At 37.2% G+C, this 23,490-nt stretch overlaps 1 protein-coding gene across 1 annotated transcript in view; it reads right to left on the reverse strand.

The window, feature by feature from the left end:
- Window positions 1–23,490, reverse strand: part of Cps1 (carbamoyl-phosphate synthase 1) — a 114,174-nt gene that overhangs the window by 46,485 nt on the left and 44,199 nt on the right. The window contains exons 15-21 of the mRNA XM_006974961.4: window positions 23,107–23,264; window positions 21,433–21,561; window positions 18,676–18,820; window positions 17,020–17,230; window positions 15,409–15,607; window positions 13,347–13,523; window positions 10,285–10,403 (exon numbers count right to left, since the gene is read on the reverse strand). Of these exons, the coding sequence (XP_006975023.1) occupies window positions 10,285–10,403; window positions 13,347–13,523; window positions 15,409–15,607; window positions 17,020–17,230; window positions 18,676–18,820; window positions 21,433–21,561; window positions 23,107–23,264 (1,138 nt within the window). The remainder of the gene's footprint in view (window positions 1–10,284; window positions 10,404–13,346; window positions 13,524–15,408; window positions 15,608–17,019; window positions 17,231–18,675; window positions 18,821–21,432; window positions 21,562–23,106; window positions 23,265–23,490) is intronic.

Genomic DNA, 23,490 nt, shown 5'->3' on the forward strand with positions numbered 1-23,490 from the left:
GTTTCACCTGAGTCAATGGAAGCAGAAGGCATATGAATGATGTCCTACTTTGCTTCCAATTAACAAATTTATTTATAATTTTAAATCCATACTATTCCCCCCAAAAGAAAAAATAGGTAAATAAAAATATTAAGTTTTACAGGAACATAAGTTTCAAATTTATATATCTCAGATAAAAAGGGAGCATTCTAAGATCTGGCATTTTTTGATGTTATAATCTATAGTTTCAATGATAAGTCTATTCGAAGATCTGTTGTCTTTGTGAAAAACTAGGTATTATTTCAACAGAGGGCCTTTTCAAATACCACATATGTCCTACTGAGAAACAAATATATAACTTCAATGCGTACATGATTCTCATTGACTTCTGGAAACTAGCCCAATCCCACCGTCACTCTCAACCCTGCTAAGGAAAAAAGAAAGGGAAGAAAAAGCCCCAGAGATCAAACAATGCACATTCACTAACCAGGTCCTAAGTGGTTCACGGAGGTAAATCCAAGGAGAAAGGGAAGGGAAGTCAGAGGACCAAAATGAGGAAGATGAGGAGGAGGAAGGAAAGCACAAGGACCTCATTAGCACAAACTGGAAAGTCACCAGATCTAGGCCACATCTCAGCCACCTTTGTCCCTTCCTATCCTAGGTAGCATTCTTGTATCCAGTCCTTGAGACTGTCCTTGAAAATGGACATTGAAATTCTGAAGGGAATGCTCCCAGGCATTTTGAGTACCAGCATGAGGCATGGCCATTCCCATACTCAACCTCTGTGACTTCATGTACTGCAGTTGAGTCTCAGGCATTATTTACCAGCTAAGAACACCCTAGAGGTCAACACTCTGAAATTGTGCCTATTTTCCCTGTTTAATTTTCATTTTCCCTTTATTATTTTACTCACACAACAACATCCAAGAGAAGACTCATGCACTATTTTAAATATATATGTATAAGTAAATATGTTAGAACTTACTGTTAATAGAACAAATGTTTTAAAGATTATCCTGAGATCACTGTGCCTTTAAAATTTTTGTTCTTCTAAATGTGGCCTTTGGGGCTTCTTTCCTGTCAGGCTCCCTGTATGTTCCCCCAGAAGAGCTCTAGAAAGGTCATGTTCATTACAATACTTCTGCTCTAAGTGAGGTCAACTATGCAGGCAGGAAAACATGCAGCTCACAACATGACAGCTAAGGAGACCTGATCTCCAACTGTCTGTTTAAAAGGCATGTCTCGAAAAAGCTTTTGAAAAGGATTAGCAACTAGAAATGCAGGCAGAGGTACTGAGATTGAGTCCCTGACTTCCCCTGACTGACATGACACAAAGGATGACACACACCCCACTGTGACTCAGTTTCACCGTCTGTAATGAATCAGACCATGCTATTTCCCAACTGTATCATACATAATACAAATGTGCTTTAAAGTCTAAAGAGAAAATACAGTTGTCTTCATTATAATCGCTGGGTATTGCCTTAACCTTCCTTACCAAGTAAACTAGATCCTTCATTACAACTGAAAATATTTATGAAAATTTCTTGTCAAAACTTCAAAAATGCACGTGTTTGAAGGTACAGATTTTTTCTGGAAAAGTATAAAAACACCTGTTTTCAATAAGTAATAAAACCTTTATTCTGCACCTGTAAGCATTCTAGTGCTTGGCGGTTAGGTGTATATAATCTCTGTTTAACAATATAAAATAATTAGATAAAGCTTCTTTTATTAGTAAACAGCTAATTTAGGGCCCTCCTAGATAATTAGGAAAAAAAATAAGAACCTGACGATGTTGATTTATACTGTCTTCTGCCACACTCATTTATTTCTTAGACCATCAATCTTGCAATTAGTAACTTAGTTGGTCCTTTTAAGCAACCATGAATCGTGTGTTTTATTTCTTTCTCCTTTCTTTACTATAACTGAGAAATTCTGATTTTCATGAAGACCAGTAATTTTTCTTTATTTAATTGTTATGCTATCATATAAATTTTACTAAATGCTCGCTTTAAGCTGATCTCCAAGAAAATAAAAAAAAAGTAGATAACTGCAAATCATTTATATACATTCCAGGACTTATGCTCTTCCTCAGAATGGTGAATTCTATTTTATGGTCTAACAAATTAAGAGAAGTTCTTACTCTGAAAGACTAGTGCAAAAGTATATTAAGCAATTGGGATGGCTCAGAAGGTAAAGGGGCTTGCCACAGAAACCTGAAGACCTGAGCTCAGTCCCAGAATCCACAATGAAAAGAGGGAACTGACTCCCAAAAGATGTCCTCTAACTACACATGCCATAGCATGTGCCTCTACACACACACACACAGAGAGAGAGAGAGAGAGAGAGAGAGAGAGAGAGAGAGAGAGAGAGAGAGAGAGAGAGAGAGTAAACTTTTAACTTAAAATGTTTACTATCTGCATGTTTACTATTATCCCTAGTGGAATTGGTGATTTAACTTTGGAGGATGCTGCTATGCATATAATAAATATAGAACAATGATACTGTGTAGTTTTAACTATTACAACCTATGGTCAAATAGTTAGACGACATTCAGTTTAACTTCTCCTCTTACACTGTCTTCGCTGAATAGTTAAGACTCTCACTTTCATTACACTTAACATAGAAAATAGCAGCAACCTTGATGTTCCACTTGCTGAGCAGAATCCCTGCACTCCCCCACTACAGGCTGCTCACTATGTACCTATGGCTTCCCTCCTACCCCCCTGTAATCAACCTTGGTAGACTGAATTGTCTTCCGTTCTTCTCTCCCCACCCCCCTCTCTCTCTGCTGTATCAGACTTTTGAAAGGGTCTCCCTATTGATTTACTTTGTAGTAAATCCTCTCTTCATGCTGTTGTCCTGGCAGTAGGGTATTTTAAAGGAAAGCATACTTCCTTTGGACTCAGAGTTGACTTCAGCATGAACCACTTGAGAAACCTTGGAGGATCAAGTAGAGCATTCAGAGGTCCTCGTATATAGAATAAAATAGAGATGAATCATTCTCAGACCACTCATGTTGGAATATGAGATGCACATACAAGAGTATTGGGCCTCTAAGTTTTAACCTTCATTAAATTTCCCTGAACTAATGTTTTAATTTTTAATATGCCCATCAATGAAGTCTATCTATGTGTAGTTATCTATACAGACTGTAAGCCCTCTGAAGACAGGCTAATGACAAAATTATTCTTCATCAAAAGATACTGGACTTAGTGCAAGGCTTCACAAAGAGTAGGTACCAAGTAAATATTTATGAATAAATACTAATAGATAAACATAATTACTAATAAAGGAAAAGGGTATTAAGTAAATGCCCAATCTATCATGCTGCCATTAGACACACTGACAATATAGATAATCTAGTAATTATTAATATTTGTACTTTTACACCACTAGTATATGCGCTTTTAAATCAACTTAAAGTTTTATATTTTTCAGATATGTAAGATTAATATACAGAAATACATATATAACATAATATGAATTTCATGGATTATCTATCACTATGAAAAGCTTTTGAGTAAAACATCTTGTCCTTGCCAGAATCATAAAAATGCCTCTACACTTGAAAATTTCACAATTATTATCAAAACTATGAAATTACTATTTAACTAATAAATGAGGTTTTTCTCAGGACATTAAATATTTTGTGTAAATTTTTGTATCATGTGTAATTAAATAGACTCAGTTAAAATTAAGAGAGTCATATTATTTTAATGAGATCACTTAAAATAGCCTTTCTCACCACATAAAATATAAAAGCAAGGTAAAAATATAATGCATTTTTGTATTAGTTTTGAGACATAAAATTTCCCATAGTAATATTCCTGTTTTAAAGAAAAATATTCTTTCTTCAAATTTATTATTCTCAAAGAACTTTATCATAACCAGGCAAGATGGCACACACCTGTAATCCCAGTACCTTGGAGGCAGAGGCAGGAGTGTCAGATCAAGGCCACCCTCAGCCACCTAGTGAGTTCAAAGTAAGCCAAGGCTTCCTGCAATACTGTCTCAGAAAATCAAAAGAACAAAGGAAAAAAAATTTAAAAAGTTCATCATATAGGTATCTAGGAATATGAAGAGGAAAGACACAGAATAGTAATACGTCATGACTGGAAAAGTGGATTTCCTGTCATGTTTAACACAAATTGTTACATATTCAGCAACTTGCATGTCAGCCTAGTACAATAAGAAAGGAGCATTTGCTATAATTAGGATTAAACTAAGAAATACAGTAAGTTGGTACTACTGTGAAGGGACATTTTTCCTGGGAACCAAATCAGGGATTTGCACTAAAGTATCCTATTGCACACATCCTGTTCTACATCCAAAAGAATAAATAGTATTATAAGTGGATGTCATTCTAAAATATACAAATTATACAGGCAAGTATGTTATATTTATATATGTTTCCATGAACTACTTCTATATTTAATATTTTAACCCAGAAATTACAAATTAACACCAGGATCTAGAGTAGAGACATTCTCATTCTTATGTCTAAGTAATAACAACGCTTGGGTGACACTTTCCCTTGAAAAGTTCAATCAAACGTAAGCACAAAGTGTTCCTGTCTGATTCTGCCATGCCTTGTGAGCAAGTTAAATAAAAAGTCAATAGAAACTAGCATGTGTAGGAGAGGGCATTCAAAGGGACTGTTCCGGGTAAGGTGACACCTGCATTATTACATCAGCCAGAAGTTTGTGGCTGCAGGGAAAGGGCCAACTTTACTGAGCTCAATTTAGCACTTGAATGCCCAAGCAGAACTCACTAGGCTGGCCCGAGATTGTCTCCCTAAGCAATAGGCATGCCTGTGATTTTTCAGCACCTACCAATGGATATAATTTATCACGCAAACATAGTAAAGTTCAGATGAAAACCGGACCCTTGAAAATTGTGCTTTCCCCTTCTTTAGTAACTTGACTGTAGCAGTAAGGGGCGGTGAGATGAAAGGGAAAGAGAATATTAATATTATCAGAATTGGCTTAGCATGAAAATCATAGAAGCCCATAGAATAGTGAATAAAAGTAATGTCCGTATTTCCCAGGAAATGTTACATCAATCTTTTATAGAAAAATAAATCCAAATCTTAGCTTCTAAAGTTTGCGTGGTCTAAAATATATCTCACTGGGTCTATACACTATTTTTGAACATCTAAAAGTGGTGGAAAACAAATTCCTTTAAACGGTTATCTCTAACCATGACATTAAAGCCAGAGGGAAAAAACGGACCATCCCAGGAAAACTGCAATCGCCATAAATTATGTGACACCTTCCATCTGGTGACGTAACATGGACAGGCTATCTCTCCTTTAAAACACTCACTTGAAAAACTGTAAGGCTTAATGCAGCTCTGTTGTAGCCAGCTTTTATTAATGTAACGTTCTTTAACTTAGGCAGGTGAAATAACATCCTTGAAGAGCTTATATTAGAAATAGCTAATGAGTCCAAAAGAATAATGTTTGAAAACACACAATTTTAGAGCAGCAGACAGAGGATAGGGGAGGGCTTGGTTTTTTTTCTGACCTGTATATATTTATATAAATGGTATGATTGCCTTTTAACCGAAAATTGTCCAATTCAATTTGATGCTATAAATAAAATGTTTGGGGCAATAAAGTCCTAAAATAGTTCCTGCTCACAAATGAGGCTTCTTATATTTCTCTTTCTTCTTTAGTTATAGCAATGTCATTCCAGCTAAGTAAGCTTTGAGACTATGTTTATCTAGTCATTGCTAATACAATTAAAATAATTATCATAGGTGCTGGTTTATAGTGATAACTACCATGCCTCTACTGGCAAATGTAACTCTGCTGGAGGTTTTTATTGCGTGTGTAGTCTTAGTTATTCCAGATGGTACCTAACACACCTGTTCATACCCATAAACATATGTGCGTCTTTGTCTGTGTGTGCATGTTTAATTTCACTAGAAATTCGAAAAGTCTTAACTTCTCAAATTCCTTGCAAGTAATCTATCATTCTATCAATGATCTATCAATGTGCAGTTAATATAAGTATATTTGAGGAGTACTAGACCTCCAAATTACAATTCAAATGCATATTCATGTGGGGGGGATGGGAGGTCGGTGGGGGGTGCATCCTACGTGACATAATTCATAGCACATTCAGTAAAGAGAAACCACTCAAAGTCTAAACAAATAATTCATATCAATGGTGTTACCTTGTGCTGATTAATGTCAGTGTACCATTTGTTAATTTGATAAACTTCCCTAACATCTTCTTCAGCAGCAATGAACAATTAAAGGCAAAATGAAAGTCAGTGAAGAGAAGTGGAAAAGGGGAAATTTGGGCTGAAGGGGTCTAAATAATGGCTGTCATCTTGATTAGTAAACATGGATATTGTTTTCAAAGTAGCATATATGTCATCATTTCTATGCTCATGGATTGATTACAATGATCGGAACTGAGTACTGATAAGGTAAACACTTAGGGTTAAGACACTGAGCCCAAAGGGTCAAGACACCACAAGAACAGCTCCACAGAGTCAACTAACAAGGGCTTGTAAGGGCTCACAGAGACTGAAACAGCAATCACGGAGCCTGTATGGTTCTGACTTATGTCCTCCGCATATATGTTATGGTTGTGTAGCTTGACATTCCTGTGGGACTCCTAACAGAGGGAGCAGGGACTATCTCTGACTCTTCTGCCTGCTTTGGGGGACCCTTTTCCTCCTACTGGGTTGCCTCATCCAACCTCAATATGAGGAGATGTGCCTAGTTTTATTATAACTTGACATGCCATGATCTCCCCGGAAGGACTACCCTTTTCTGAAAGGAAAGAAGGGGAGGATCTGGGAGAGAGGGAATGTGGGAAAGGGGATAGAAGGAATTGGGAGTATAGGAGGGAGGGGAAACTGCAGTTGGGATATAATATATGATAGAAGAATAGATGAGAGAGAGAGACAGAGACAGAGAGACAGAAGGAAAAGGAAAAAAATAAAATTAAGATTTGGGGAAGAGACACTGAATCCATTACCACAACACATTTCACCTCAAATGACGACACTGATGAAGGCTTAGATTTCACATCCCATGTTTCGCCCTACCCTTCATGGAAGGAGGATCCCTTGCTATCATCCTCATATTACTTATTTCTATAACTCCCACCTTGCTTCAGTCACTTGGCCCTCGTCCCTCTCGGCGGGCATCCACACATATTCTAAATTCATGAGTACACTGCTTTGGAGAGTTGAGTGACATTCCAAATTCCATTTTAGAAGACCATGTAAAGAACGTAAGGCAAAGACTGCCCACAAGTTTGAGTGATGTTTGTTGTCCTCTCCTAGTAAATTTGTTTATTGGATTTTAGAACTTTACAGCATGACTAACTATAGAAACGAACTTGGGCTTCTCATCATAATGGATTGGCCCTTGGTAATGATTGTGTTTGTATCACCAACATGGCTTCCTTAAAAATATGTCTATTGTTAAAACAAAGGGCAATGTATCAGAAACAAAAGTAAAGAATGACACATGGTAGACTACATCAGCAAATTCCAAGTGTATCTCTTAAAAATGAACCTTTAAATGTATATACTCTAAAGTCATTTACAGTTGTTATTTCAAGAGGAAAAAGAAAAACCCTCCTTGGGCACTTGACATGTGCCAGGAAACCCTGATTCTTTTATTATTTGAGCTTCACAACCAAAATTATTATGCATACATTAGCAGGGAGAATATGAATCCAGAGTAAGTAGTGAACCCATAATTCCTCAGTAGGTAGATAGTATAGTAAGGTAATCTATATGGCCCCACAGCCTGGATGTTTTTGATACATAAGAATAAGGTTAAACAACCCATGTCAAGTATTCTATATTTATCCCCTGTTCATGTCTCTTCTCTTCTCCCAAGTGAGAGACCCTTGCCGTCTATTTCCCCAGAAATCTATGTGAAAATTGCAAAAGGCTCTGTGCACATGGGCACCAGAGATATGCAGAGGCAGGAAAATTTTGGAGTCCTCTCAACATACATCAAATAAATAAATACCTCCTGGGCCCACATCCAAAGTCAGATTTCCAACATGGGAACAGTTAAGATTTTAAAACAAAGTAAACCACGAACAAATGAAAATGTAAAAGAACAACTGGTCTTTCTAGCCCTTATCCAAACTGGCAATGTGTCAGTCTACTCCTTGATGTCAATTGGTGATAAGGTGTTTTGGTTGTTTTGGGAATTATGCATAATTTGAGAACTAAACCTTTCTGGACATTTAATAGCTTCAAAGGAAATAAAAGACCTCATAGCCCAGGACAATGCTAAGAACAATCAAAACAGGGCCAGACAATGTAAGTCTCAAATACTTAGAATCAGTCAACTTTAATATCCTTTTGACTTCAGACCCTTATATTCCATAGAAGAATTGAGACAGATAGCCTCAGTGGCCATCCAGTCTTCTTATTTATGAAACATTTCTAACAATCATCACATTGCTATGTGTTAAGCCAGTGGAACTCAAAAAGAAAGTGAACAGTCTCCGATAATTAACACAAAATTTGGGTCTACTGCATTTTGAGTCTCAAGCTATAATAAGTATCAAAACATATTTACACAATGATAATGTTTTAGAACCTTTAAAATTATTTAAAAAGCTCTATGATAGCTTTATGCAGATCATTACGCACAAAGGAAAGAATATTTAATTACTAATGTGCTTATGTCAGGAAATGGAAACTAAAAATGTCAGCTTGACAGCAAGAATCTGCAACAGAATCTGAAGTCAAAGATGATAGCTTTAAGTCGCCTAGGGCAGTGAGCTAATTCTTCTCCTCCAAACACCTGTTTTCTATCAATATTCACCTATTTCTCCTTCGTTGGAATCTTAACCTGAGTTCTGGCTGGAACAAAAGCTATTCAGTTAAAACATTAAATTTGCCCCCAAATCAGACTGCCTATCAAGTTCACACTTCAGTCACAGTATCTGGATTCTCCCCTCGAAGTCTGTTTGGCATACTGTGAGTTTCTAGCGCCCCCGTGTGGCTTCACTGGAGTGCTTGCGCAGGCTTTTGAAATCTGTCGTCTAAAACAGAACAGTGAGACAGGCTGTATAGCTCAACATGGAGGTTCTACTGGTGTCGTAAACCAAGCAAAGAAACCCTACGTCAGCAAAACCCTTAGACAAATGTATAGGCTCCGTTCTGTCAAATTTGCTGACTACCGTTCATTTTACACAAGCTCTTAAAAGGACGGCTACCAGCAACAGTGGCCCTTCTCACCTTTGGCAAAAACCGGTGTACAAAATCGAGAATTTTAACATGGATAATTATTACACAGATTTTTCAAAGACTAATGTTATTTATTCCAAAAGAAAATCGGGTGTTTCACTGCCTGCTGTTATGTGAACCCTTCAATTAGGCAATGTAACAACCTTGCTATCCATTGTCCTTGCTAAACAAATGAGCAAGCCACCTTCTGGGTCTCCTATTGTCCTCAAAATTTTATACAGTTAAATTGTGTGCATTTCCCCCAAGTCATTTGAAAAGAATTTATACTACCAAATCTTTCTGTCTCTAAATATATCGCTAGGCTTGGAGATAATTTCTTTCTAATATTAGTATGTTTTGGTGTATTAGAGAAAGAAGCCAAAAATGACCTTACATCTTAATTTGTTACTAGATGTTCCTCTTTTCAAAGATGTATGTGTAAAATTTGTCTAACCCATGCGCAGTCTTCAAATAAAAAATAAATAAAAGAATAAATTTTAAATATCTGACATTGTCAGAATATTCTTAACATGAAATAAAATTTGTAAATAACTGGCCATGAGGAAATAAAAATTGAAAACTAGTCAGAGGTAAAGAGACTGTTGACAGACACATGAGTGTGGCTTATTTATATGCTGAAATGAAAGCCCTCATGTTAAAAATATCAGTAGAATGCAAGAGGAAGAAATTCTCTATCAATACATAGCAATTTGTAGGTTAATATTAAAAGCAGAACTAGGCTTCAAAACTGAAAAGAAAATGTACATAAAACTGAAATATTGCTTGTTGAATTTCTGATTAACAATATGTAAATTAATACACTTTTATAAAAAATGTATACTAATTATTCTGAGCTCAAAAGATTTAGTTAAAAAATTACACTGATGTCAACAATGAAAGTAGAAATGACTCAAAATATTAATAAATGCCTTTCAAAACATATATGAGAAGCCACCCATCGCCTGTTGGCAATAGCTACCATTTCCTAATGTTGTCTGAAGCAGACTTTTGACTAACTGTATAAGAGGACCACTCAACAAGTGCACCAGAAATATGTAGACTGGTTCGAAACACTCCTCTTACCTGTTGAGTCCTTTCAGGGTCTTGTCCATGTTTAAAATGTCTCTCATCTTGTACAAAAACCACTTGTCAATGGATGTGAGCTTCACAATTTCATCGAGGGGCATGTTGTTTTCCAAGGCCTGCCAGAAGAAGAGCAAACATTTTCCTTGGCAATCATTTTCTAAAAGTCTTATTCAGTTAGAAACGTAAGAGCTGTTCCTTTCCATGTTACTTACAGAGCCTGGGGCCAAGCTATCAACTGAGATATGAGACTGAATCATTGGTGTTCCTTGACATAAACTTGGGGTGCTGTTATCTGCACCCACAAGTGGTATACAGGGGCAATACTTGGAGTCACAAAAATAGTGTGTGCTCAGAACAGTCTTGAAAAGTTCTGTTGCCTCCTACTTAGTTGACGAGATTATTATTTCCTAAACTAGTTGTAATTAAGAAGGATCAAATGACATCATAATCCTAACTCTACTGGCAGCTCCCACCATTTTCTTAAGCTCACTTTAACAATTTCTCAAAAGTAAAATGCTAACTACTCATTGAGCTGAATGCACTAGCAAAAACAGATAACTCTCAAGACCAAATCTTTCATACTCAAAATGTGCCCATTGTTATTATTTATATTTATACAAATGTACATATACCCAGTGAAAAGTAATAACATCTAATATCTACTTCAAGACTATTTTAGAGTGACACTTTCTATTTTTAAACTCAGAAGAGAAATGCATGTAACTAGTAACTCTGCTGTTACATTCAAATGAGCAAATCTTAGTTTTCTAAGTCAGAAAGTCCATGACTGTAAGCTTTAAGCTATAGCATGATTCTCAATACACTTGATTAGAACATAATAACATTTAATGAAAACACTCAAAGTCGTGTTCATTTTTTAACTTTATTCCTATTACTCTTAGTAATTCACAAAAATCACAGCCATATCGTTAAGATCTACATTGGTCATGTTTCCTAAGAGATTAAAAGCTCCCAGCCATTGATAATATAAGGTGCATAGAAAGTAAGTCACTCATACCTTTTACAGATCAAATAAAGATTACACCTGATGATGCGAAACGAACAAGGGCCTAGAATCTGATACCCTTTTCCCTCCAAGGAAGGAGAGTCTACAGTCAGACCCTGCTTCCATCAAGAAGCAAGCCTGACTTCATCTTTTCACACTGCAACTATGCGGTCTCTCCCCACTGCAATGAAGTGTATGATGACCCCAAACACAGGTGAGGGTGCTCAAATGTTCCCCCAAATCAAAACTAATGCCCTGAATTCTCCCCAAATCAAAAGAGGTAATGATCCAGTCATCCTGAAATAAGACTGCTGGAGAAGCCAGACCTCAGAATGCGTTGCCCTTTTCGGAGAATCACGAACGCAGGTGGGGATTTACACCCGCCCTTCATTCTTTTTCCCTTTCAGCCCTGCACTGTCCTTACAATCTTTGTCAAAATCACCAAGTTCCTGGTTGCTGTGGCTATGAACAGTAATGATGGCCTCTAACAAACAGAAATCAGTTCCTTGTCCCAGCACTCCGGCAGACGATAATTTATATCCCCAAGCCTGCACTTTGGGCTTGTACACAGTGTGCTCTGTGCAGAATGAACCTCCACACATTTGCCCTACGTTCCCATCCTTTGTAAGTCTGTTAGGAAAGAATGAGAGATTTCCCTGAGTTTTACAGCCTGGATGGGAACTAGGAAATGCTTTCCTTTTTCATCTGCTTGAAGTAACAGAAACATGATTGCTAGACTCAAGAAAAAAAATCCATTTACTGCTCTTTCCAAGGGGAAAAATGAATATCTATATATAGATATATAGATACAAATTTACACATCCACACCCACACATATGAATGTCATGGATTGCTTTTTAAATAAAAGACTAAAAAAGGAACAATAAATACAGTCAAATGGCCTTCTAGAAAAATCTCACTTTGTTGTTGAACCCCAACACTCCCGAAAAACATCAGTTTTGAAATTTAAGACTAATAGTCTCTCCCAGAAGTTCAACAAGACTTAACTATTTTACAAGTAGAAACTATAAGAATGAGGAGAGGTATATCAGATACTATGAGAGAAATACCCCTAGTTCATCAGCTCTCTGCAGGACTGTCCCTAAATGCTCCTGAGTTGCAGTGATTTCAAATAATAAACTGCATTTTTTTTCTGTTACTACAAAGGCATTCTGTAAGTCAAATTTCTTCTTTAAAGATAAAATTCATGTTATCACTAGCTCATCCCACGTGTACACACACAGATAATGGCCAAGGGAGCTTTGTGGACCCAGTGTGGTTTGACACTGTTGGAGGATTAATGCCTGTGCTTCCTTAAATGTCAAAAAGCCATTGAGGGATTTCTGACCAGACAGATTCCAGCTGCCCAAGTCACCTTTCATAAAATCAGATGAACTGAAACTTCAAAACTCTAAGCACAGTAAATATGAATGGAGATTAAAGTGGCACCTCATTTGCATGAAAAGGAACTAGGGGATGGAAGTGAGAAACGCAGGGCTTTTTGTTCTAAAAGTAACACGAATAAGATAATTACTTGGAAAAGCCTACTGTTGTAGTCTAGATAGCCTGATGTTTAAACACAGAAAAAAACAAAAGGGATTATGTCAGGCAGGGTCTTGGTCGGATGTGCTATATGATACCAATATATGGATCTCCTCTTTAAATACAGTTGCATGCATTTTCAAGGAACATTGATAAAGGTTACAAGAAAGGACAAATCAGTACTATAAAATCTTAAAGAACGGGTGCTGTGTATACTAAAAGGATGGGCCATTTTTGCCTGTGTGGTTTTCTTTTAAAAGTGCAATGTGCCCTTAGGTCTAAGTTTCAAACTAAATTTAAAAAATATACACACATTTTATTACTTAATTAGAAGAATGTCTGATGAAATTCAGAGAGTGTGTGTGAGATCAGAGAGAGGTGTGTTTATATGTATGTGAGAGTAAAAGTGTACAAGCACAGATGTGTGATAGAGAGGTCAGAAGACACTTTGCAACTGTTTGCCAAGCTGACCAAATTTCGAGGCCATTCCAGGAACCTCACCCCATATTACCTTAGCAATGGCGTAGATGCGGGTGCTGGAGGGTTCAGACAGCTCTTTCCTGAGATCCAGGTTTGCTGGCCATTCCTTATTCATTGGGAGACGGGGAGTGAACCCATCCACAGATGGGTGGCACATCCTCAAAGCCTTCTGGAAACTTTCCTCAAAGGTACGACCAATGGCCATGACCTGGAATACACATGAAAGAGCTTATATTGAAAGAACAAGCTCGCATATTTTTAACTTCTGACTAAATTAGGAGTGCAATATTTTCCAAAAACTTGACAACCGCAAAAAGATTCTGAGAGTACTGGTAGATTTTGAGGTTCTGTTTCTTATTTCCTCTTCCCTTTTCTCCATGCTTTTTAATGTAATGAATCTTTAACATTTTACTAGGTTTTTTTTAGCAGTCAGTGAATGTAGCTGTATTTCCTGAGAGTAAGGAAAATATTGCCTGTGCCTGTTCTGAAACATAATAGTATTAAAATGGGGAACAAATGGCTGGGGCATAGGGACCCTCCCCTTAAAAGACCACAAGTCCTTCAGAATAGAGAGCAAATATGGAGAAAAGAAACACATTAATGCAAAAACAGCTTATTTTAAGAGTATCAGTCAGGATCCATGATAGCTTGGCTTTTCTATAGGTAAGTATTAGTAGACCACTAAGAATCATAACACAGATAGGTTACGATTTTTAAATGTAGGTGGAAAATAAATTCCACCATGACAAATTTTCTATGTCTTTTTACAGTCTTTATAGCTAATTGTATCAAAAAAAATGGGATAATTTAGTCTGAACCAATTGGCACAAAAAAAATAATAATTTAATCTGGCCTTTCAACCTACCAAGTTATGTTAGTGGATGAGCACTGTCTTTGAATCTCTCCCTGGAACAGGAGATTGCTATGTGATTTTCGGTTCCAGTTTAAAATATCAGTGGTTAAAACACTTCCTTTCATGATTATCACATTAATGATAGATTGGGAAATTGTTGTGACAACTATGTGAAAAAATACATATTCAAATATCACTAATTCCCAGCAAACAACCTTTGTTCCACTGTAGCAAATGTAATTAGAAGTAAGGGGAGATTCCTGAGAGCATGGGTAAACAAAGTATCAGGACCTTTCAGTTCAGGGGAAGGAGATCAATATTCCACTGTGCTTGCTCAGTTTGGAATTGTCGCCCTTGAAGGCTTGTGAGAGCAAACGGAGTCTGCCTGTCTCCCATACAGATGGGAAAAGGTGCAGTATAAGAAAATGAAAGCCACAGTTCCCATGAATGGACTAAAGTCAAGTCACTGACTTCAAACCAGTTGTGGTTTTGGAACACGGCACCTTTTTTTGTGTGGTGTTTGTATGTACCATATATTTATGCATTAGCTTGTAGGTGTGTGGCATGTACTTGCTGATCCATGTGCTGTGGATGCCAGAGCTTGATATTGAGACGACTCACAATTGCTTCTCCATATTAGTGTTTGATACAGGATCTCTCACTGAACCTGGAGCTGGCCATTTAGCTGAATTGGGTGGGCAGGGAGCCTCTGGCCAGGGGACAGCCAATCTGCCTGTCTCCACCCTCCCTCCTTCTTCCCAACACTATCCCACCCAGCAATGGAATTAGGTGTACACACCATCACATCTGACATTTTGTGGGTGCTGAGGACCCAAATCAGGTCTTCCTCCTTGTGCAAAAACTGTTTTACCCCCTAACTATCTGCCCAGCCCTTATACTATCTTTTATACTGTTTTGTTTCTAGATTTGGTTAAAAAACAAATTTCATCTCAGCTGCATAATATATATAAATATATATATATATATATATATATATATATATATATATATATATATATTTACCCTTGTGTGGAACTCTGAATCCGCAAAAATACCATGTAATAAAGAACATACTAAATCTCAAAAAGAGAGATATTAAAACACTAAAGAGGAGATGAAACTCCTGCATATTCTCTGGCCAGGAACCCAGTTAACCCTATGACTTTCAGTGGTATTAAGGAGCTGACAAGATTACTGAAACCGAATATAATGTGAGTGGAATACTAAGTCTTGGACTCACCTCGCCTACACTTTTCATTGAGCTACCAATTCGGCTGGATGTTCCATGAAAACGGTCAAGGTCCCAGCGAGGAATCTTGGTCACCATGTAATCCAGGCTGGGCTCGAAGCAGGCCGATGTCTTCCCAGATACCACATTCTTGATTTCTGGAAGTGGGATTCCTAGAGCAATCTTTGCCGCAATGAATGCCAGTGGGTAGCTGTGATGCAGGAGACATAGATATTTTATCTCTGTTTTCTTTTTCTTTTTTTTTTTAAATTTGAGCAATAAGTACTGAAACAACTCCAAACATGAACAAATCCTTTAAAATTCCGGCATTAGTCTACTTCAAGGTATAAGACACATGTGATTTTGGCCCTGTATAAATATTTACTAGCCACTTAGAAAACAATCTGATGGATGATAAAGCATACAGCAGTAGTGAATTCACTCTTAATCCCAGTTTGTATAGCTACAGCCTTCAGCTTTCATCCCTTCAACACAAAATCAATAGGTTTCTTGATAAATAAGATTTCACCTCCTCTACCTGCGTTCAACATCCACTCAGATTAGAATCTGCAAAATGTCCTCTGAGAAAACACACATAGCTACCTGTATCTAAGTAGACAACTGGAGCTAGGGTGCATAGGAAATAGGGACTCACAAGTTTGAGCCCTGGTTCTATCTCCAAAAATTTAACTTTGGGCTCTTGTAAAAAAACTTACCCTCTAGAAACATGGCTGTTCTCTGGCATGTCAGTTTAGATGATTTTATTTGATAAAAGTAACTCATAGAACTAGATATGAGTTATTTAGTACAAGTTCATATCTAACGGGAAGAAAACTGAAGGAGGTAAGTGCTATGCCCAAACTCATGTCAGTTGATGAATCAAGCAAGAAGTCGGGTCTTCTGACTCATGCACAGAGCACTACAACCTTGCACCACTGTATAGCTACATAAAATACTAAGGAAGCAAATATTCTCTTCATTTAAATGTCATAAAACTTAAATGCCAGAGGCTAAAAAATAGCATTAGAAACAAGAGGCTTTATTTACTTTCCTTCCAAATTATACTTGCTAGCCTCCATTAAATGGACATCGAACTTACTTATTTGGTTGTAACATTCATCCATGGAAAGATCCTACATTGTTTATTCTTGTATGAATTTTTTTAAATTGTTAATTATAAGTTGATAGATAATTTTGCATATTTTGTTGTGTAGATTTCCAAAATCAAAATAATCTACGCTGAAGTCTTGAGTTAAATAAAGTATATTTTATCAACCACTTGTATAAGCAGTCGAAAACTAAAATCAAAGATCAATGTTCGCTTTGTAACAACATCTGCAAAGTGCAATTAAGAAGCATATTTTTCACAACCTGCTTTGACCAGCCAGATTTTGATTGGTTTATGATTAGCCAGCAAACAAAGTCAGCTAGCAATATCATTTGTCTCAATCCAGCAGTGAGCTCATTAATAACCATGTCTTTGGGATTCTCTAAATGTTCTGGAGCTAGCACACAGGAAGTGGGAGGGGGTATGTTTTACAGAATAGTCTTCCACTAGCAGTCAATTTCCCATTTCTACCTGCAAAGAAATTGCAAGCCTGTGATCAATCATTCTGGTCTTACCCAGTGGCCTTGGAAGCCAGGGCAGAGCTCCGGGACAGCCTGGCATTCACTTCAATGATGCAGTACTCCATGGAAGTAGGATGAAGAGCAAACTGAATGTTACACTCGCCCACAATGCCCAAGTGGCGAACAACATTGACTGATGTGCGTCTCAGCATCTGGAACTCTGCATTGGAGAGTGTCTGGGCAGGGGCCACGACAACTGAGTCACCTGTTAACACAAGCAGTACTCATTATTTAGTGGCACATTTTAATGACCAACTTGAATGACTTAATCCACTAAAATGATAGAGGGCACAGAGTAAGCTGAAGATTTGAAGAAAGGTTTAAAATTAATATTCACATTCATATGAGTGAGACATCAGGTATTCTCCATAATTCTTGTTTTGCCTATGTGATTGACACCTTATTTATGGAAACCCGCCTAACTAAAGCCACATTCATCTAAATGGTAAAGCTTAATTATCAGCTTACTAGATTTTTATCAGTCCCTTCAGCTACTCTTTCGTCTCAAATTGTCTCTCAAGTTTTTCCTTCCATAGAATATTCTCTCCTTACATCTCTCTTTTTTCTCTTCCCATTCTCATTCTCAAACATGAGGCCTTTGAATCTTCAGCCCCAGCGTCCTGTTCTCCCACCTTCTGCATGCAGATATACTCAGTAATCCTCTCCTCAAGAAACCCATTCCCAACTTTGTCAGACACACAAACTTTTCATTCTCCTCATCACTAAACATCTTGAAAGCTTGTCAAGTTTCATATCCCTCCTTATCATATAATCCCATTCCATATGGGTTCCATAACTTGAGGTATCTAATTTTTCTTCTTGAACTTCTAAAAACCCAAATTAAATCTTGATTCTTGACCTAGCATAGGAATTAATACTTCCACAAAGAAAGCTCTTTTGTAAAATAAGTTCTTACATTGCTTTACATGATATTATTCCAGCTAAATTTCCTTCTAGCTTTCTATTTATCCCCCTTGCTTCAACACTAATTCTCTTTTTATCCTGCCCTATAAATTGAATTGTTTTCCATCTTATCAAAATTTGACCCTCTTCTCACCTCTTTCTATGCCTATAACCTTAAAAGGGTGTGTGTGTGTGTGTGTGTGTGTGTGTGTCTAGTTTCAATCATTTCTTCTACACTAAATGATTTCCAATGACTTTGTGTCAACTTTCTAATTTCTGTATTCTCATGTATCCCATTTTAGAGCCCCAACTCCTTTCTCCAAAGTTCCTACCACATCTTCAACTTAGCATTTCTGGAATGTAAGTCATCATCTTTGTCTTCTATAGTTTAAAACCTGTTTTCATCATTGTGGAGACTATTTTCTCAAGCACTGGGAGACTAGCACATCAGTGTGTTTTAAGGCTTTGCGGGCTGTCTTTACTTTCAAACACTGTCATAGCTTTCACTCAAATTCATTGCTTATCTGACTTTCCCCAGTTAAACTCAGGATAATAATATCTGCCTTACTGAAGAGGGATTGTGTAAATACCAAACTAAAAATGAGACTATGTGCAATGCTATAAAATACTCTGTAAAATGTTAAGTGTTATCATTAGTCCATCAGCTAAGAGTGGTACTTTATGGAGGTTGCTATGGTGATCAGAGTCTTGAGCCAAAGGCATAATTCTTATAGATTCTTTGCCTACCTGTGTGAACACCCATGGCATCAACATTTTCCATGTTACAGACAGTAACACAGTTATCATCCGCATCTCGGACAACTTCATATTCTATTTCTTTCCAACCTGTCACTGACCTCTCCACCAGAATCTGGTTGGTCATAGCGAACGCCTGGAAATTGATGACACAGATACCCAAGAGTTAAGGAAAGGCACTGGTTTAAACAAGGACATCAAAGAAAGTGCTCTGACCCAAATCCTGGTCAGCACTAAAGTCTTAAACCCATCTCCACTCTCCCCCACCTTCCAGAAGGCGTAGGGTGTCAGAAAATCAGTGAGACCAGGAATAGTATCCTGCAGTGAATATGCTTGATTTGGGTTATTGAGGCTTGCCATTCAAAGTGCTGATATGACATTAAATCAAACTAATTTGGGAAAAGGAGAAAATAATTGAGCAATCAGGCAGAGGGAAATGAAATTATTTCAGTAACTAGGCTTCTGTGAAGCCAGAAAATGTGATAAGTACAAATAAATGTGGAAAAATAAGTCTAAAGACTCTGGTTTTCTCTAAAATGACTGAGGGTACTTTGTACAGTGGCACACACAATAAAAGTTAGTTGGTGTTGATGAGGAAGAGAAGCGAGATGATGATGGCTGTAAACAGTTAGCCAAGATGGCATATGCAACTTGGGAATTAGAAGAATCATATGCAGCTATTATTATGGCTAATCACTGCCTAAGTGCTTAAATACTCTGAGTCGTATATCTTACATGGCTGATTAGACAGATATGAATTAGTGTAATTACCATTTCATATTTACTGCATACCCACAGTGTGGTAGAATGCTGAACTCAAAATATGAAAGAGGCCATCTCTGACCTTAAGACATGTGGAGACTGACAATTGAAGACAAAAATAAAAATAAAAATCCCTTTGTCTCATAATATTTAATTTTGGCTGTCAGTAAAATGGAAAGAACTTTCATTTTATTTTAGATTATTAGTAGGCTGTATGATGAAGTGACAACTCAATTAAATTTTCTGTAAGGTAGCTCAGCACAGGGGTTTCTGCAGCCTCAGCTGTCACCATAGACTTCAACACATGCAACTAAAAACGCAACTCTGTTGTCACTGCATCTGCCCATGACGAGGTTCTCAAAGCTGTTAGGACACTCTGCAGCTACTGTTAACAAATGAGTAATGATTTAATTTGTCATTTGGGTTGTTTTCAAAAAGAAGAAAATCCTGAGGCAGGGGGAATAAGTCGTGTATTCTAGTAAACTATGATAGATATTTAAATACAAGGAAAATTGGCATCATTTCAACCCAGCTCCTAGCCTTGATTTTAAGTTTTTCAAGTCTCCAATTTTACTCCAAAGTTAACTTAAGTACCTAAATGATGCAGCACAGCATCTAGTGGCTCTAATTAGAACCTCAAGTGAATAAAAGGACAGATTAAGATGTAATGATATGACTAATTAATCTCAAGGGGGAAAAATAAAAGTTTTTCAACAAGGAAAATTATTCAACAACCATTGATTATTTTACCAGAATAGAAATAATTGAAAATATTTCATTCCAAAAACTGTCTTCAGACTGTTAATGCTCTATATAAAAATTGGTAATTCAGAATGCTTCATTTTATGGAGAAAATATATTTAATACAGGAGAAATGTATGCTCACTGTCACTAAATATATTGCTAATATTAAGAATACTCATAACATGTAAATATATTTTATAACTACATAAACATATTTTTGCCTTAAATGAATAACTCTGAAGTCCAGAATGGGAAAAAGAACCTTTCATATTAAATGTGTTGTCTTTTGCATGTATAATTTGGGCAACTTTCGAGAACAATCTAAGTTGTTAGCTTGCAAGCTTGTCACTACGAGTATTTGAGACTATTTAATTGTATTTATCTGCTTTCAAATTTCAATGTCAAAAACTCAAAAATCTTACTTTGTTTTAGTTCAAAAGTAAGAAGTGAAAGGCTAGAAATTGTGTGAGATGAAGACCCCCTCCAAATGGCTACACAATAATTATGTCAAATTCAGCCCCACACTGCACCGATTTCCCAAGTACAACGCATCTCCTCATTCAACGTCATTTCTGAGTACCCTGTGTAACCTGATACGGCTCTCTAGGAAGCAGAATACAGACAAACCTTTCTGGAGCAAGTTCTGTGTGCTAATCTCTGTTTCATGGAGAATATCTTTTTTTTTTTTTTTTTTTTTAGTCAAGGTAGTTTTATTAAATCTCTCAAAATGCATCTAGTGATGCATGAATGTGCTTTTGCAAACTCTAAGTATTCCACTCTGACTTGTGTGTCTTCACTCACTTTTTTAAACTGAGAGGCTGATCCCCTTTGTATTTTGACATCTGCACTTTGAGGAGAGACTGTGTCCTTATCAAATTTTCTCAAAAGTAGTGTGAAAAATGAGGCATTTTATTCTGCCCTTCTCTTAGCCAGTAAAACATATTTTAGCAATCTGGGTGTTTTAGAGTAGACTGAAATAGAGGAAGATAGAGGTGGATTTAAAGTGAATTCAGTAGCACAATGAAAATGGACGGATAGGTAGAGTGACCACTTGTTTACCTCAAGTCCTACGGGTTATGCTGTGTTCTAGTGCAAGGATTTGTGCTTGTTTACCCCTCAATGGCAGGGCCATTTGAGGATGCTTGACGGGGATAGGGGAATGGTCAGAACTTCCTCTAAGTGAATAGGTTCATCAAACCGGCTTCTTTGGTTGGTAAGAGTATTGCTCAGAAAAACACTTACCTTTGTGCCAAGGTCCACTAAGGTCTCTTTATTGGGACAAATGCCAGAGCCTAGCCCACCCAGTGCATATGCAGACCGGATCATCACAGGGTAGCCGATGGTGTCTGCTGCCTTCAAGGCATCCTCCATCTGTGAACAAAGCAAGGATGTTGAAGCTGAAAACCAAACCCCCTCCTCTCTCTCTCTCTCTCTCTCTCTCTCTCTCTCTCTCTCTCTCTCTCTCTCTCTCTCTCTCTCACACACACACACACACACACACACACACACACACACACACACACACACACACGAGGGACACACAGAACCACACCACGAGAGCCCAGACACCTAGGTTAATTAGTTGAATTTCAGAGAAGGGAACATGTTCTATTATCTAATGCACTTCTGAAAAATAATGTTGCTGAACAAAAGTTATTCTAGCAGGTGTGATTTTTTTCATGTTTATCGGGTAAATTTTAAGTTGTTTTCTAAACACTACGCTATGGTCGAAGCAGAAATAAGCATCACTTAGTTTAGAATGAAAGGTACACAGAATAACAGTTTTAGCTTCAGTTTGAAAGTCTACCATTTAAAGAAAAAAATGTGATTTTCTATTCAAGAGTCTAACATGGTGATAAAACAACCTGCCATTAGGAATACTATATAAAAGGAGATAATTTATTTATCAAATTTATTCTCAGAACAGTCTCTGCAGCTTGGAATTTTTTTAACTTACCGAATATAACATATGGTGTCTATATTTTTCTGTCGTGGAATATTACTACACCACCAATGGGGATGTAATTACACCTTTCCCATATGCCTGTTTCTTATCATGGGGATGCAAGGACATAATTATATCTGGCAATGAAAGTATGGATGTACGGCAAGAGCTTCCCAAAGCATTCAGGGGAGCTCATGTGGGATTGTTCTTGACTGACAGCTTTGTAGTCTGGAATGTACTTGGTAGCATCTTTTCTGAGGCAGATACACCCAGTTTTAGTCATCTCAGAATTACTCACCTCGCCCCGAAGGCTTTGCCTATTTCTACAATAGAGAGATTGTGTTTAAAGCTTCCACCTCACCAAATATATGTTTGAAATCAAAAATAAAGTCAGGGCAGAAAAAAAAAAGCCAGTTGAATTTTTCATGGTGATTGGTAATATCCTAAAAATAAGAATAATGTATGATAGAAAATGAGTATAGAAAAAGTCAACCCAGATCTGTACCAAAAATATATGCATCCAGGATGAGTCTTGCTGACTAAATTCATTTCACTCTTAGATGTTTATTTCATTCCAAGAATCCAATTTTCAGGGTATTAAGACTCACACTCAACATGTGTGACTTATCCCAGGAAGATTCAAGATGAAGAGAAGGCAAAAGGCAAAAATAAGTTTGCTATCAGAAGTCAGTATCATCGGATTTTTGGTTCCAGAGATCATGGGTGCTTTAGGTATTCCCCTCTGGGTTTGTATTTTCCACTGCACAGAGTGAAACATCAATACCTATTTCTAAAATTTTATCACTGACTGCTGCCATTAATACATAATGAATGTCTGTGATGCTAAAATATTTTTGAAGAAAACATATACAAGTATAAAGATTTTAGATACAGTTATCAGGCATGATAAACCATTCTTCCTCAGCCCGAGATGAGTAATGCCCCCATATCCCAAGGACAAAGTTTCTTACTGATTCCACAGCAAAACTGGGAGCAATCTTCTCATTGATCTCATTCAGCTTGTCTGAGAAAAGCTGCCTGTCTTCTGTGGCCATAATGGACTCAACTGATGTTCCCAGGACCTTCACACCATATTCCTTGAGCACACCCCTCTTGAATAACTCCACTCCTACAGAAGAATCAAACATATGGTTTTTATAATCTCAAACCTTATGTCTTCTTAACAGACACTGAAGATATTGTTTACAAACAAAAAAAATATCTGAAAGCTAGAGAAATGGCTCAGAAGTTAAGAGCACTGGCTTCTCTTGCAGAAGACTCAAGACCCACAAGATAGATAACAATGACCAGCAACTATAGTTCTAAGGGTATCTAATGCTGCCTTCTGAAGTCCT

Source organism: Peromyscus maniculatus, chromosome 13 (assembly GCF_049852395.1).
Source record: "Peromyscus maniculatus bairdii isolate BWxNUB_F1_BW_parent chromosome 13, HU_Pman_BW_mat_3.1, whole genome shotgun sequence".
Lineage (NCBI taxonomy): Eukaryota > Metazoa > Chordata > Mammalia > Rodentia > Cricetidae > Peromyscus > Peromyscus maniculatus.